At 40.2% G+C, this 14,394-nt stretch overlaps 1 protein-coding gene across 1 annotated transcript in view; it reads right to left on the reverse strand.

Annotated features, from left to right (window-relative positions):
• lgr6 (leucine-rich repeat containing G protein-coupled receptor 6) overlaps positions 1 to 13,904 on the reverse strand; it is a 59,132-nt gene extending 45,228 nt beyond the window's left edge. The window contains exon 1 of the mRNA XM_081707234.1: positions 13,408 to 13,904. Within this exon, the coding sequence (XP_081563360.1) occupies positions 13,408 to 13,595 (188 nt within the window). The 5' untranslated portion in view covers positions 13,596 to 13,904. The remainder of the gene's footprint in view (positions 1 to 13,407) is intronic.
• Positions 13,905 to 14,394: the final 490 nt, after the last annotated feature.

Here is a 14,394-nt window from a genome sequence, read left to right on the forward strand (position 1 = left end):
AGACTAATTTTTATGCAGGGCAGAAAAATAGGTAAAGAGAGAGAGAGAGAGAGAGAGAGACAGACAGACAGACAAACAGAGTCAGAGGCAGGCTCCAAAGTGGAGTTGCTTCAGTTTGCAGTCTCTCTTTGGTTGGAAGTGTGTGGGTGGTCCATACACACACACACACACACACACACACACACACACACACACACACACACACACACACACACACACACACACACACACACACACACACACACACAGGGTCTGGTTTCCCCCAACTCTTAATTTGCTTGTCACGGTTGCCTTCACAGGCCAGACTGGTTAGCCATCACCACTGCACTGCCTAACAGTTTGTGGTGAGAGAGAGAGAGAGGTGTGGTGAGAGGTTCTGCCGTCTGTAGAGGAGTTAGATACCAGAGTCTTAAACATAGAACCATAAATAGAGGGGTATGGATGATTACTACTCCTGCTGGTCCCAGATCCAATTTACACTCAGAGCTGCCGCTGTTTGCTAACAAGCTGTAGTTCTTACTGAAGATGAAGTTGTCTACAGTTCACATCTGTACTGTGGCCTTGTTTTTAGTTTGGCTGCATCTCCACTTTCATACAGTGGCATCCTGTTCAAGCACAGCAAACTGACCTCTAAAGATGTTCTGTTAGTTTTGTCAACAAAACAATTCCAGGATTATGCCAGGATTATTCCAGGATTATTCCACGGCTATTTTGGTCCTAAATATCCTGATTAAAATATAGAGCAGCACTACTGTTCTAATATAGGAAAAATGCAAAAATACATTACATTTCAGTGGTCTTACCAACATAAGTCATGTGGTTTTCCCTGTGCCACACCTTACTCTGATGCTCAGTGTCGCCGCCCAACTGGCCATTCCCCTCCAATCATTATTGCCTGCATCTGTTAACCATTAGGATGCTGCTAGTCTCCTGCCTGTTTAAGCCCCCTGTGTACTGTGGTGTTTTGTGAAGTGTTGCTAGGCCTGTTTCTGTCATATTTTCATTTGGCTGTCCTACAGCTTCCTGTTGAATGGCTGTGAATGGATCTTTGCTAGTTTATTGTAGTGGTAGTAGCAGCAGCAGCAGCAGCAGTAGTACTAGTACTATAGTAGTAGTATAGCAGTAGTAGTAGTAGTGATAGTTATAGTTGTAGTAGTAGTAGTAATGGTAGTAGTATTAGTAGTAATAGTAGTAGTAGTAGTATAGCAGTAGTAGTAGTAGTGATAGTTATAGTTGTAGTAGTAGTAGTAGTAGTGGTAGTATAGTAGTAGCAGTGTTAGTTGTCGTAGTAGTAGTAGTAATGGTAGTAGTATTAGTAGTAATAGTGGTAGTAGTAGTATAGTAGTAGTAGTAGTATAGCAGTAGCAATAGTAGTAGTATAGCAGCAGGAGCAGTAGTAGTAGTGATAGTAATAGTAATAGTAGCAGTAGTAGTAGTAGTAGTAGTGGTAGTAGTAGTAGTATTAGTAGTCTGGTTCTAGTTGACTTCTCAGCATATCTAATGAACAAAATCCTGCACATGCTCCATGGTACACCCTGTTAGCATAAGAAAAATGAGCAATGACATTTGTGGTGGAAAAAAACAACAACAAAAGCACTTGGTGTTTTAGTGTTCCTGGAATATGGTGGAATATTCTCTGCCACTGGCATAAAATGAAAGGGGTCACTGGTTAAAGAGAAGAACTGAGGCAAGTATCTGAAATTGTTGTAGTGGTTGCTGGCAGAAGAGCAAGCCCTGAGATGTTCTGAGATGTTCAGTCCAACGCTGGGAGGCTAGAGCATCCAGGACCTGGAGCTGAAAGATCTAAGCCACTGGAAGCCACTACAAAAGGACTCAGTAAATTTTGTGGATTTTGAATGCTAAGACCAAAGAGCTGTGTCTTACCACTGATGTATACACAACTAAATATGTTTAACACATTTATCCCATAGTTTAATGCATGTGTTACCTTAATTTGGTTTTTGTATTGTTTGACAGGAATATGAATAGTTTGTGTTCATTCTACATAAATAGGTCTAAGAGTGGGTATTTGCCAATTAATGCCTTGCATACAATAATTCTGTACCTTCAAACAGAATGGTTTTGGACAACTGAGCAATTTATGCAGTTGACGATAACATCACTCATGGCATTACAAACTCAAATATTACCCTCCACTCCACCTTACACTATAGCCTAGCATTTGAAAAAGATCACTGTATAGGAGAGTAGTTGCTGAGGTGGAGAATGCTGATGGCTTTGGAGACAAAGGGCACCTTACTGCAGCAGATGCTCTGGAATCTCAATCTCAGCATGTTCAAACTCTGATCACATGGGATGATCAGGGCAGGATTGAATAGCTGGAGCTTTCCTAAAAACCCACTTTCTATGTGTTCGAAAGGTGCACCTGCTGTACTCTGATGACTTTACCTGCAACATTAACCAAGCTATTTAGAGTGTTTCTTTTACCATGCCAAGTCATAACACAGTAGGTTAAAACATAATAAAACATGTAAGTACAACCATTAAAATAATTCATTTTCCTAAGGAAAGAAAATATGTTGCTGGACCTTCTTAAAAAATAATTCTACATTCAAATTAAAGCAGAGTTTTATATATAACCATACAAAGGTATTTACAGCTATCCAGTTATACAGTTGTTTTGGGGCCACAGGGACCATAAATGACAGGGTGCCCCATGACTCAAAGTCCTGAACCACAACACCATGGTCACACTCATGACTCCCTAAAAGGACAATGATCACCAAATCATCCGCAAACTTTAAGAGGTGTCTGTTATTACAGTTACTCTGGCATTTGTTGTTATACATGATATAAGGGAGAGGAGACAGACAACCTTGCTGGTAGTAGAAGAATACAGCAGTTTGGAAATACCTTCACTGACTTTCACAGTCTAACAGTTTAAAGTCCAACCCTATTCAAATCCAGATAAAAAAAGGAAAGACATTTCTCTCCTAGAATATGAAGCTGGATGGTGTAATCCTCCTTGAAGAACTTAATGGTTAAGCAGTGCTTTTCACTCATGGTCGTCCTGTATCGTAAAGATCAGGGAGTCTAGAGGCATTTTCATATAAACAAACAGGCAGAATATTTCATATCTGAAGTCACTGCTTTTATGTTTAGTCATGAGGAAAAGACAGTAAGGAAGTTCTAGGGACAGCCATTCATTCCAAGCCAGGACATGACTTCTGCCATGTTTCAGATGATGATGAATATCTGAAGCTTTTATTCTCAAAGGTTCTAAAAGGCTTTCATGCCATTTCAGCAATATACAAGTACGCAGCAAAAATGAAACAATGTTCCTCCAGGACCATGGTGCAACACAAAACAAGTGCAACAGACAACAACTACACTACAGCATTAACAATAAATACAATACACAATGAGTGGACAGTGCATTTAATACAGTGCATTTTCTGTTTCACATCAGAATGAAACATTTCTGCGGTTCCAGTCTTCTCAATCTTACATTTATATGATGTTTTATTATGACCTTTCTGATGCTAAAACTGATTTGAATTTTGGTTTTGTATCATGTTTTGACTATCACTCTACAGATATTACTTTTAAAAACTCTCAAAACCCAGGCTCAAGTTACCTATATTAATTTATCTGTAACATGCTTTGGGAGAAAAATGTATATTTTCAGCCCAGCCTAGAAGAAAGATGGAATGAACACATGGACAGGGAAAAAGAAAAGAACCTGATGGTGAAAATATTATTTAGTGTGTCCAAATAACACTTTAACCTTTCACTTAGAACAGGACAGAGGCCTGAAAGATGCGTGGATACACATGCAATAACACCTGCTTTGATATGTGTCACATGTATAAAGCACATTTCTGAGAGCCTTTATCTTGTGGATAAGGATGGAGGTAGTTAGGATAAGCATTAAATGCATGTCAGGCTGGCTTTGTTTTTATTTTTGTGCTATATTTTGTTTTCTTCATTTTGCTTTAGCATCTTCTGATAAATTACTGTGTAGTTTTTTTTCTTTTAGTTTACTCTGTTCAGTGGTTATAAAACATTTGACAAATGCAAGGTTTACTCTCTGGCCACTGCAAAGTGAACAAACTTTGAAGCTACACGTGCAGAATGTGACTTGAGGTTGAAGGAAACTCTGTAATACTTTACAAGGTAATGGGTGAGAGTTTGTGCTTGTAACTTACAATACAAATGTGTCCCAGTTATTATGTTAGTGCAACTAGTGCAATTCCCATTGCAAGGCACTGAAAGCAGGTGGGATGATGTGCTGTGTACAGGACTCTTTAAACTCTCATATGACCATTATTCATTATTCTTTGTCCACACACCATTAGATGAATGGGGCAAGGATATTATGGTTCAGAAGGGGTTAGGGTTAATAATGATTAGGATTGCAAATGTGTGCTGGTCATTGTGAATCTTCACTGGATAACTATCATAGCCTTCTTTCTTTGCTTTTTCATGTGATATGAATGTGTGGTTATTTATTTCTAACTGCCAATTCCCAAGAGAGAAAGGAATGAGGTTGAGGTCTGTGGAGATGCAATGATTCTAACCAGAGACACCGATGTTAGTGCCATAGTAATGGATATCCTCAAAGAATCCATCCAGCAATATGTATATTTTCTTTTTCCTCTATGTATATATTTTGAGAAAGAGAGAGAGAGAAAGAGAGAGAGAGAGAGAAAGAAAGAGAAAGAATGTTTTAATGTACATAAGTACAAACAGGTAAGTATGTGCTATGCTCTTTAAATACAACTAGCCCAGTGTTCTGAGACTCAAGTTGAGACTAGCCTGTATTTATATGTTATTACACAGGTGCGCAGGTTTTATAAAGTGCAGTGTGTAGTTATAGTATTATTACATGTATAGTGCATCACTTCTCTGTAAATGTAGATGCACATTTCTGTTGAAATACATTGGCATTACTTTCACTGGGGAAAATATAATAAAATACCAAAGCTTGTCAAATGTTTTAATGTTTTGGTAGTATTGTAATTGAACATAATCAGTTAAGATACCTTAAATTGAACTGAAATTAGCTAATTTTGCAGCTTTAAATTCATCATGTATCCAACAGGAACCTTTGTGTTCCTTGATCCTCAAATACTAAATACAGTCCAATGCAATTTAACTAAGATCAACAAACATTCTCTTTGTAAACTACAGATATTATGTTGAGTAATGATTAGTGAGTCATTTTAAATTTCCATAATTTGTAATTGTTAATTTGTCATATTAATTGATGCTAAAGTGTTTTTATTAATATACATAGCACAAACACAAATGGATACAAGAAGTACTCTAATAACTATCCATATCATCATCATCATCATCATCATCATCATCAACTATTATTATTATTATAATTTGCTATATGCCAAGAAATTCTTGTATACCTCTTTTTCTCCAGGCTCTGCCTTCATCTCTATGTGGTACACTAGACCCTAGATTCACACCTACAAAGCATTGACCATATGAAAACAACATATGATCCAACTTTTTTTTATAAACATTATGAGTACTAGCTTCCAAAAATGCTCTCTCTAACCAAGTTTCGAAGGCAATCGTTTTGAAGCCATATTTAAAAATGTCAGGTAGATTTGTTGCCCGGAGAGTTGATGATTGCAGTAAATGTTGCAGTAAAGAGTTTCAAGTCTGTCTTCAGAGCATACTAGGACTGGGAAAGCTTTCCCTTTTCCTGGCTGGAGTGTGTTCCTTTCCACTCAACATACCTCTTATGGTTTTCTTGTGGAAGATGTGTGCAGAACTTTGAGACACCAGATCAGAGAAATACTGTTTAAAACAGGCTAAGCAATATCTCTATATTATGGGATTTTGTTTTGAACGTTTGTTTTTATTTCCCCTCAGTGTGGCTGAGCTCCCTACTCTACAAGTCAAAGCCTGATGGAAACATTGAAATGCTTTCAGATTTTCACCAAGTTGCCAACAGCAATTAGGGCCCATATGCTAAACGCTAGGAGGACAGTATCTTCAACAGTGCTGCTGTACCTTTTTGCCTGCAACTTTACTTTTCACTGAGACTTTATCAAGTAGGAACATGCAAGAGGTTTCCTCATTAAGGCTTGCACCTCTGGAGAGTTAAAGGATCCTGCCTCCAGCGCAGGAAGCCCGTCTCTTCATGCTGTCACTGGAATTTGATCAAGGGAGACTTCCTCCACTTTGTAGCCCTCTTAGAATTTATCAGCCCTGCTCATTCAGAGATTAGACTGTCAAAGGAGTACTCCCCCTCCCTCTCAACCCACAAGGACAATAACATGAATCTCACATAACCCCATAACCCATGACCAAATGGATGTATTTCAACAGTCTGCAAAAAAACCCCTTTGAGCCATGATTTTCCATTTAAGGCTGCAGACCTGGCTGGATATCAATCAGACTTGTAACGGTCCTCTGAAATTGTAAAGCTTTTTTCTTTGTAATCTCTTGCAACTCAAGCAAATCATTTCATTCAGTGACATAGAAAATGTAAAGCTTTTTTGGTGATATATGAGCAATCTGCTTGCATCTTGGTATGACAGAAATGTGCAGTTGTTGAGTAAGAGATGGTGGCTGAAATTTTTCAGTTTATAGTGGAATCCAGCTTGAGCATTAAGTGGATTTGTTTGAACTGAAACTCTCTGCAGATGTGATGTGTTGTGTGGAGTGTTGGGATGCTGCCGTGCATACCTTTCAGCTTGCTTGTTAAACAACTATTCTCTGATCTCTCCCTCTTAGACACAACATGTATTACAAAATGGAGTAATCCACAGAAAAGCCCAAGCCAGATGATCTGCACAGGCTCAGACATCAGAAGAATAATAAAAAAAAAAAAAACCTTTCACAATTGAGAATTAAAGTGATTTGTCACAGTGGAAGATGTTTCCAGAAATGTCCTGTTGTTCTTTGATGGGACACAGGTTTTGTGGCATACCAGAGGATATTCATCTTCCTGGTGTCTAAAAAGTCTTGACCCCTGCACCAAGCTGCAGTGAGGTAGGAAAGTGCACAAACACTTTTAAACCTGTAGGCAGATGTCAAGAATGACACATCAGTAGGTAGTAGCTCTAGTTAAGATGTAGGTTACTTTTCATCCTTGGTTTCTGCAGCAGATGCTGTGATACACTGAGGCTGTCTGGTGGTTCGGCTCTGGATCTATTTAAAGATGGCCTAGAGATGCGTCGCTCTGTGGTAGGTCTCTGTGTTTATTTGTCCTGTATGGACTATTTTGGGGCTGACTTCACAAAACACTAATTGCTCTGATTTCAGCGTTAGGTAATGGTGAGGGAGGAAATGAACAATTACAGCCATGATTTTTTGAGGGTGAGGTTGAGTCTGCATGCCAGTGAGTGTGCATGCATATGCCTATATGTACAGTGTGTTGTTAATAAAATGATGTTTGAGGGGGGTGGGGGTGGGTTAAGTATGGAGTAATCTGTGTTATTCATTCAGGTTTCTAACAAATAGATTCTAGATTTGCCTTTTAAAGGTACATTTGTTTGAGATAGAGCTGCTGAGAATTAATGTCTCTGTTGAAGGAGGGGGACAGAATCGATCTTGGAGGCAACACGCATATTGCCTATAATGACTGTAAAGACTGATCATGTAATATGAAGTCTATTAGTTACCTATCCTAATTTTAATTGGCAGTCCACGGAGACTTTTTTCATAGAACTAACCATTGTGCACGGTACCGCCATCCCTGTGCTCTACTCCACCATATGTAATTGAGTGAAACTTCACCCCTCAAACACAAGAGAAATCAGACTTCATTTGTTACATTTCTAACATAAATATAATTTCAGCCTCTTTTTGGGGTATATCTGCCTTAACAACCTACAGGGTGATGCATGAGTAATGATAGGAGAGAGTGAAGATGCATAGTCTAATCCTAATTGTGGAACTGATAGAACACATGCACACTATCTATCTATCTATCTATCTATCTATCTATCTATCTATCTATCTATCTATCTATCTATCTATCTATCTATCTATCTATCTATCTATCTATCTATCTATCTATCTATCTATCTATCTATCTATCTATCTATCTATCTATCAGTATATCTGGTGCTCTCTATGTGTGCTCTCTCTCTGTCTATTCTACACATTGTCATTATGTAATTAATTTTGACACAACCAGAAAACAGAAACACACTGAGGGTGGCAAATTGCGATCTCCAGAAGCTAAGACATCATTGTCTACAAAAACTTACAAACTTACTAACTTCCATTTGCCATTTGTTAGGTTTTATCTGCAAAAATATGGTTTCAATCTAAATTGATCAAATGGTCACTTTTGATCAGCTGTACATTTTGGTAGACACATGGTATTAGCGAGGAAGTTAGGGCTAGATGACAAACTTTATTGTCTCAACATAAACTAATTGGAGTATGATCAAAAGCTGCCATTAGAAGCAAAATAAACAATGACGGAAGTAATATGGTAGTAGTGGTTAAGGTACTTGGCTAGTAATCAGAAAGTTGCCAGTTCAAGCCCCACTGCTGCCAAGTTGCCACTGTTGGGCCCCTGAGCAAGACCCTTAACCCTCAACTGCTCAAATTGTACTCAATCATAATTGTAAGTCGTTTTGGATAAAAGTGTCAGCTAAATACTGTGAATATAAGATGGACATTAAGGCTTTAAGCTCTCTTACCTGATATGAAACCCTTCTATTCATGAATTGTCACGAAACCATTCTGGCCCACAAAATGTTCTTATCTCAAACTGTCAAACATGCCAAACAGATAATTTATAAATACATAGAATTTCTGGACAAACAAGGAATACTTGTTCTTTCTTTCTCTGCCCCATTCTCTCTGTCTCTCATTCTCTCCCTCTTTCCATACCGTTCTCCCATAAATGCCACACAGTCAAGTAAATCCACATGTTACACATATAGCTAGTAAGTAATATCTGGTAGAGCAACTCGAACGGAATAATAAATCTAGGAGTGTGTGTAGCCAATTCTCCCCCACATACTCCTATAGGTGTTGTCTGTCTCTCTTTCCTTGGTGTTGCAGTCCCCAGGACTGAAGGAGATTCCCTCCCTGCTTGGCCTTCCCTCACCACTCCCCCTTGCCCACACACCACTCATGCTCATCTGACAGAATGCGCCCCCAGCTCAAAGCCTTCACATATGCCAAGGTCAATAGGATGACTATCACACTCCATTCCCAGAAGATGTGGTGTGAAAAGGAGAAGAAGAGCTCTCATGGATTGTCAGTGCTCCAGGCTGCCTGGGTTCCTGAACTCTTCACATCCTGTCAGATTAAACAGAAGTGTGCAAATGGCACCTGGAGTTCCTGAACATTTCTGATCCTCTGACATTAAACAGAAGTGTGCAAATTGCACCTAGAGTTTCTGAACACCAGATCCTCTCAGATTTAACAGAAGTGTGTTAATTAGACCTGGAGTTTTCTGGGCTCGTAAACCCATGTACAGTATTCGTCATGAGGCATAGTAATGTAAGGGGGCAGAGACTTGTACAGAGCAAGCATGATACCATTCCTTGTGCTCTTCAAATGCTTCTCCACAGGCTGCCATTTAAACATCTAAACAAGTCTTCATATTAGGAGGATGCTGGCCTTACATCGATAGGGCACTGTTGACTTTTTCTTTCTTTTGTTTAGGATTGATTTCAAACTAGAGAACTAGTTTGTACTAAAGAAAAGTACTACCACCCAATAAATTTAACAGCACCATGATTATCTGTATTTATTTATTTGTGGACTGTATCTAAAATCTGTGTGAAATGTGTCCCGGCCACTGACAGAATTGTGTGCTAGTTTTTGGTTTCTCTGGATAGCGTTAACTATCATAGTGAAATGGATTACAAATGGATTTATGACTATCCAGTTACATAAAACACCAACTCCACCCCCCACCTCCAAACACAAGCATAAGATGTAATTAAAAACATACCTGCACATTTCAGATCTAACTCAACTTTACCTAGAACCCTGTCCAATATGAACACTAAGAACACTATGATGACTGTGGCTGTAGAGATGATCTCATTTCTGCAATGGTTTTGATCTTAATCAGCTCATTCTAAACCATAAACTCCGAGCCTGATCCTAACCCTTGTCCTGATCCAAACCCTGGTCCTCAAATAAATATCTGCCTTAAATATCCATGACATTCACTTTGTTTCATCTTTAAGGACACATTTACTTCCACAGTGGCTCACAGAAGCGCTTTGCACTCTTCTTGGAAAACCTTTCCTTGTACTAACACATATCTAGGATTAGTGTTCATTTAAGTGCTTACTGAAGAGGTGGATCTATACTTAAAAATAGCAATGGATTCAGCTGTTCAGAAAGCCTGGGGAATTTCATTTCACCAACTTAGCACCAGCACTTAACTTTACTTGCGCCTCAAAGGGTGCAAGGTACATTCTTAGGTTTGACCAGTACATTCTGATAAGCAGTGGATGGTCCATTTTTGGCTTTGCAAGCAAGCGTCTAACACACACAACTATAAGACGTGGAGCCAATACAGAGCCATGCAATGATTCGGGGAACCTGAGGAGAAAGCAGAAAAGAAAGGCAGCTGCGTATGCCTCAAAGGCCTAGTGGCACAGACAGGAAGTCGAGTCAGGAGTGAGTTACAATCTAGTCTCACGCTGACTCTGGACAACCTGGTTGAATCCAGGTCAGCTTTGCCACATGTGCAGAAACAGAATGCTGGTTGGCCAAAACTACCCACAGTTTTGGTGCATTATTGGATGATGTGATCTTGACATAGGCATGTATCTTCATAGAATCCATTAGCCATTCTGTCTTGTTCGCATTGAGCTTCAGGTGGTGGGCTGCCAGATACATACTGAGAAGTGAATCAAAATGTGACTATTGAAGGGAGCTTCATTTGTTTGTCATTAGCATAATTGTAGAGGGAGAATGAATGTGAGGTTACCTCCCCAAAAGAGCAGATGTAAAGGAGACAAAAGAACAGCACGAAGCATTGACCCTTGTGGAACACCAGTTCTGCATGCGGCAGCACGCTAATGAAGATGTCTTTTAAAGCAACCAATTTCAAATAACACACCAGTGCTAAGAAAAATAGCTCCAAAAGGAACAGCTCCACAGAAGGGAAGTATGTATGTACTGCAGGAATACTAGGGAATGTGTGTGTATGTGTGTGTGTGTGTGTGTGTGTGTGTGTGTGTGTGTGTGTATATGTGTGTATATGTGTGTGTGTGCGCATGTGTCTGTGTGTGTGTGTGTGTGTGTGTGCATGCGTGTATGTGTATGTGTGTGTGTGTGTGTGTGTGTGTGTGTGTGTGTGTGTGTGTGTGTGCACTTATGTCACACTTTCTTCCCTATCATTTGCTCTGTTTGCCTTCTAGTTGAAACAGCACAGTGTTCCTGGAGCCCAATCTCTCAGTGATAGATTATTTCCACGTCCCCAGGCACCTGTTAACCCATATGGCCAGCTGGAGCTGAGAGCGACAGGCCTTTAACACAGCAGAGTGCGGTCCTCCGTCTCTCAATAGCACATTCATACTCAGGCCACTTGTGCTTTTTCTGCACTATCCAGCTGCTTGCACATCTGTCTCACCTCTGTGTGTGTGTGTGTCACCTGACTGTCTTTGGAGCTGTAACTGTATGTGTTTACCTAGAGTGGGTTCGACTTTTTGTGTCCGTGGTTGTAAACTGCGGGAAAACTGTATAACACTTAGGTCTGCATGATTGCATCATATTTACAATATAAAAGCCTCTCTATCTATCTATCTATCTATCTATCTATCTATCTATCTATCTATCTATCTATCTATCTATCTATCTATCTATCTATCTATCTATCTATCTATCTATCTATCTATCTATCTATCTATCTATCTATCTATCTATCTATCTATCTATCTATCTATCTATCTATCTATCTTTCTATCTATTTATGTGTGTGGGTGGGTGGGTGTATGTGTGTATGTATGCGTGTGCACAAGTGCACGCTGTATCTTGGCACAATATCTCAGTTTAAAGAGAAAAGTGTTATCAAAGGCTTTACGAAGCAGGTAGGATTTCAGTGAAGCATTTTGAGAGTGTCTATTCCTCTAAGAAAGTCACCCTCTACAGTGACACACACATCAAAGCTGAGTCAATATTTACACACATTTACTTTCCCGCTGTATGGACAGAACAGGACTGCTAATGCAATGCATTTCCATTTCAAAGAAAATTCTTCTGGCTGCAAAAACTTCATCCGTCAGCTCTAATAAAAAAGCAGGAATAGCCCATCTGAGAACTCTGAAAATAAGAAAATGCTGAGTAAATTCACTTGCATGGAAATGTCAATATTTTCAGAAGCAGTTTTGTTTGTATGAGCAAGGAAATGTTATATAAAGCTTCTGTCCAGTGGGGTAACAGGGCATGGACCTCTACGTGCAGAGTGACACTTAAGGCACTACCTGTAGAGAGTGACACTAGAGGCACTGTGTTATATGATGGAGGGTATGACGGTGTGCTGAACTCTTCATGTAGGTGCCACACTTTGCAAAACTTGTGATGCTAGACTTTTTCATTAAAAAAAAGCCACTTATCCCACTCACATGATTCACTAGTTGCCATTTTCAAAATGTAGTTTATTTACAGTAAAGTACAGTACCTGTGTTTAACGTCTATCTGAAATTTGAATTTAGCCCCCATAATTTGAGTCTGGCCTTCCTGGTTAGTTATCAATTGATGAGAGCTGACTAAGTTTTTATGAGGGAACATTTGAGTCCTACTACGTCATCTCACAATCAAGAGCCATCTGGCATGCCTTAGTGCTTAGCATGACTCAGCCCCCGCATACATCCAGCTGACATAGGGAAACTCAATACTGTACAGAGCACCCTAATGCATCACTCTGCACGCATGCTCCCATCAGATAGCACCACACACTTGAAGCGTGCGCACATGCATGTACACTCAAGCACAGAGCTGTGTTAAAACTCAAGGAAAAATGCTTGTTTTCTTCAGCACAGATGAACAGGTTTTTGCCACACATCAGAGAGACTGTAAGGGCTCATTATCTGTGAATGTATGTCAGACCTGCAAAATCTTGAACATGAATACTGCTTTGTAATCCATTACTTAAATTAAATTATAGGTCTCTTGTCAAACACAACAGCTAGGTCATCAATCATAAAACCAATTTCGAACATTCACTACTGCTGAGCTACCAATATTTTCAACCATCACCTTTGCCAACAAGACATATAAACCTTATTCTATGTTCTAAACCAAGTTTAGATCTGCTGAACGTTACGATCATGGAAATGAGCTATAAGACCACTACATGCGCAGCCTACTCTCACTTAGACACAGCATAAAGAAAGAAAGAGAAAACGAAGGAAAAAAACGATAGAGAGAGAGATAGAGAAACAGGTGTTAGGTGGTTGGGGAGGGCAAAGGAGGCTCGTGCGTACTCACAGGTAGGAGGTGAAGGGGCTTAGGTCCTCAGGCACTGCCAAAAGTCCCAGTTCAGAGCAGTCCACAAGCAGTAGGAGACCCTCCTCTTCACATGTACATGGAGAAGGACACACTTTCACACCACGGCCTGGCAACCCCTGGGAGCCAACACTCAGAAGTCCAATCAGAAGCAGCAGCCCCAGCAACATGACCAGTCCCAACCGTGCCTGCCTGTGTGTGTGTGTGTGTGTGTGTGTGTGTGTGTGTGTGTGTGTGTGTGGATGGGTGGGTGTGCGTGTGTGTGTGTTTGTTTGTTTGTTAGTTTGTTTGTGTGTGTGTGTTTGTGTGTGTGGTGTGTGTGTGTGTGGGGGGGTGTGTGTGTGTGGGTGTGTGTGGGTGTTTTAGGGTGTGCACGTGTGTGTATATTAATTAATGTGCCCTGATTATCTGTGCAGCAGTAAGTGAATGTATCTCCCAGTCACTTGGAGTCTGTATCCTCAGGGTCTGTGCTCGCTAGGCTGACACTCTGCTGTGCGGCAGAAGCAGGACCTCTGTGCTGCTTGCCTGAGTCTCTCAACATTTATTCTGTCACTTCAAACTCCCAAGGGTGAATGAGTCAGTCAGAGGGTAGCACAGGTCTTTCTTTCTCTGTCTCTCTCTCTCTCTCTCTCTCTCTCTCTCTCTCTCTCTCTCTCTCTCTCTCTCTCTCTCTCTCTTTCTCTCGCTCCCTCCCATGTCACTTAGAAGACATTCACCTATTGTAGTGGAAGAATGTACTCTTTTTCTGATTGGCTGGAGCTTTGGAGATGGGTGGAGCCTCCTGACTCCCCCTACTTTCTCTCTTTCTCCCTTGGGCAGATGCGTTGGTTAGAAGAAGGGAGGGAATCCAAGCTCTGGTGCAAGAGACACACTGCAACACCCTACAGCTTGATAGGGTAAGGACACCGCTGACTAACAGAATCACATGAGAGCTGAGTTTAAAACTCATGCAGACTATAACACAATCTC

This window comes from Electrophorus electricus, chromosome 24 (genome assembly GCF_041902795.1).
Source record: "Electrophorus electricus isolate QZ-2024a chromosome 24, ASM4190279v1, whole genome shotgun sequence".
NCBI lineage: Eukaryota > Metazoa > Chordata > Actinopteri > Gymnotiformes > Gymnotidae > Electrophorus > Electrophorus electricus.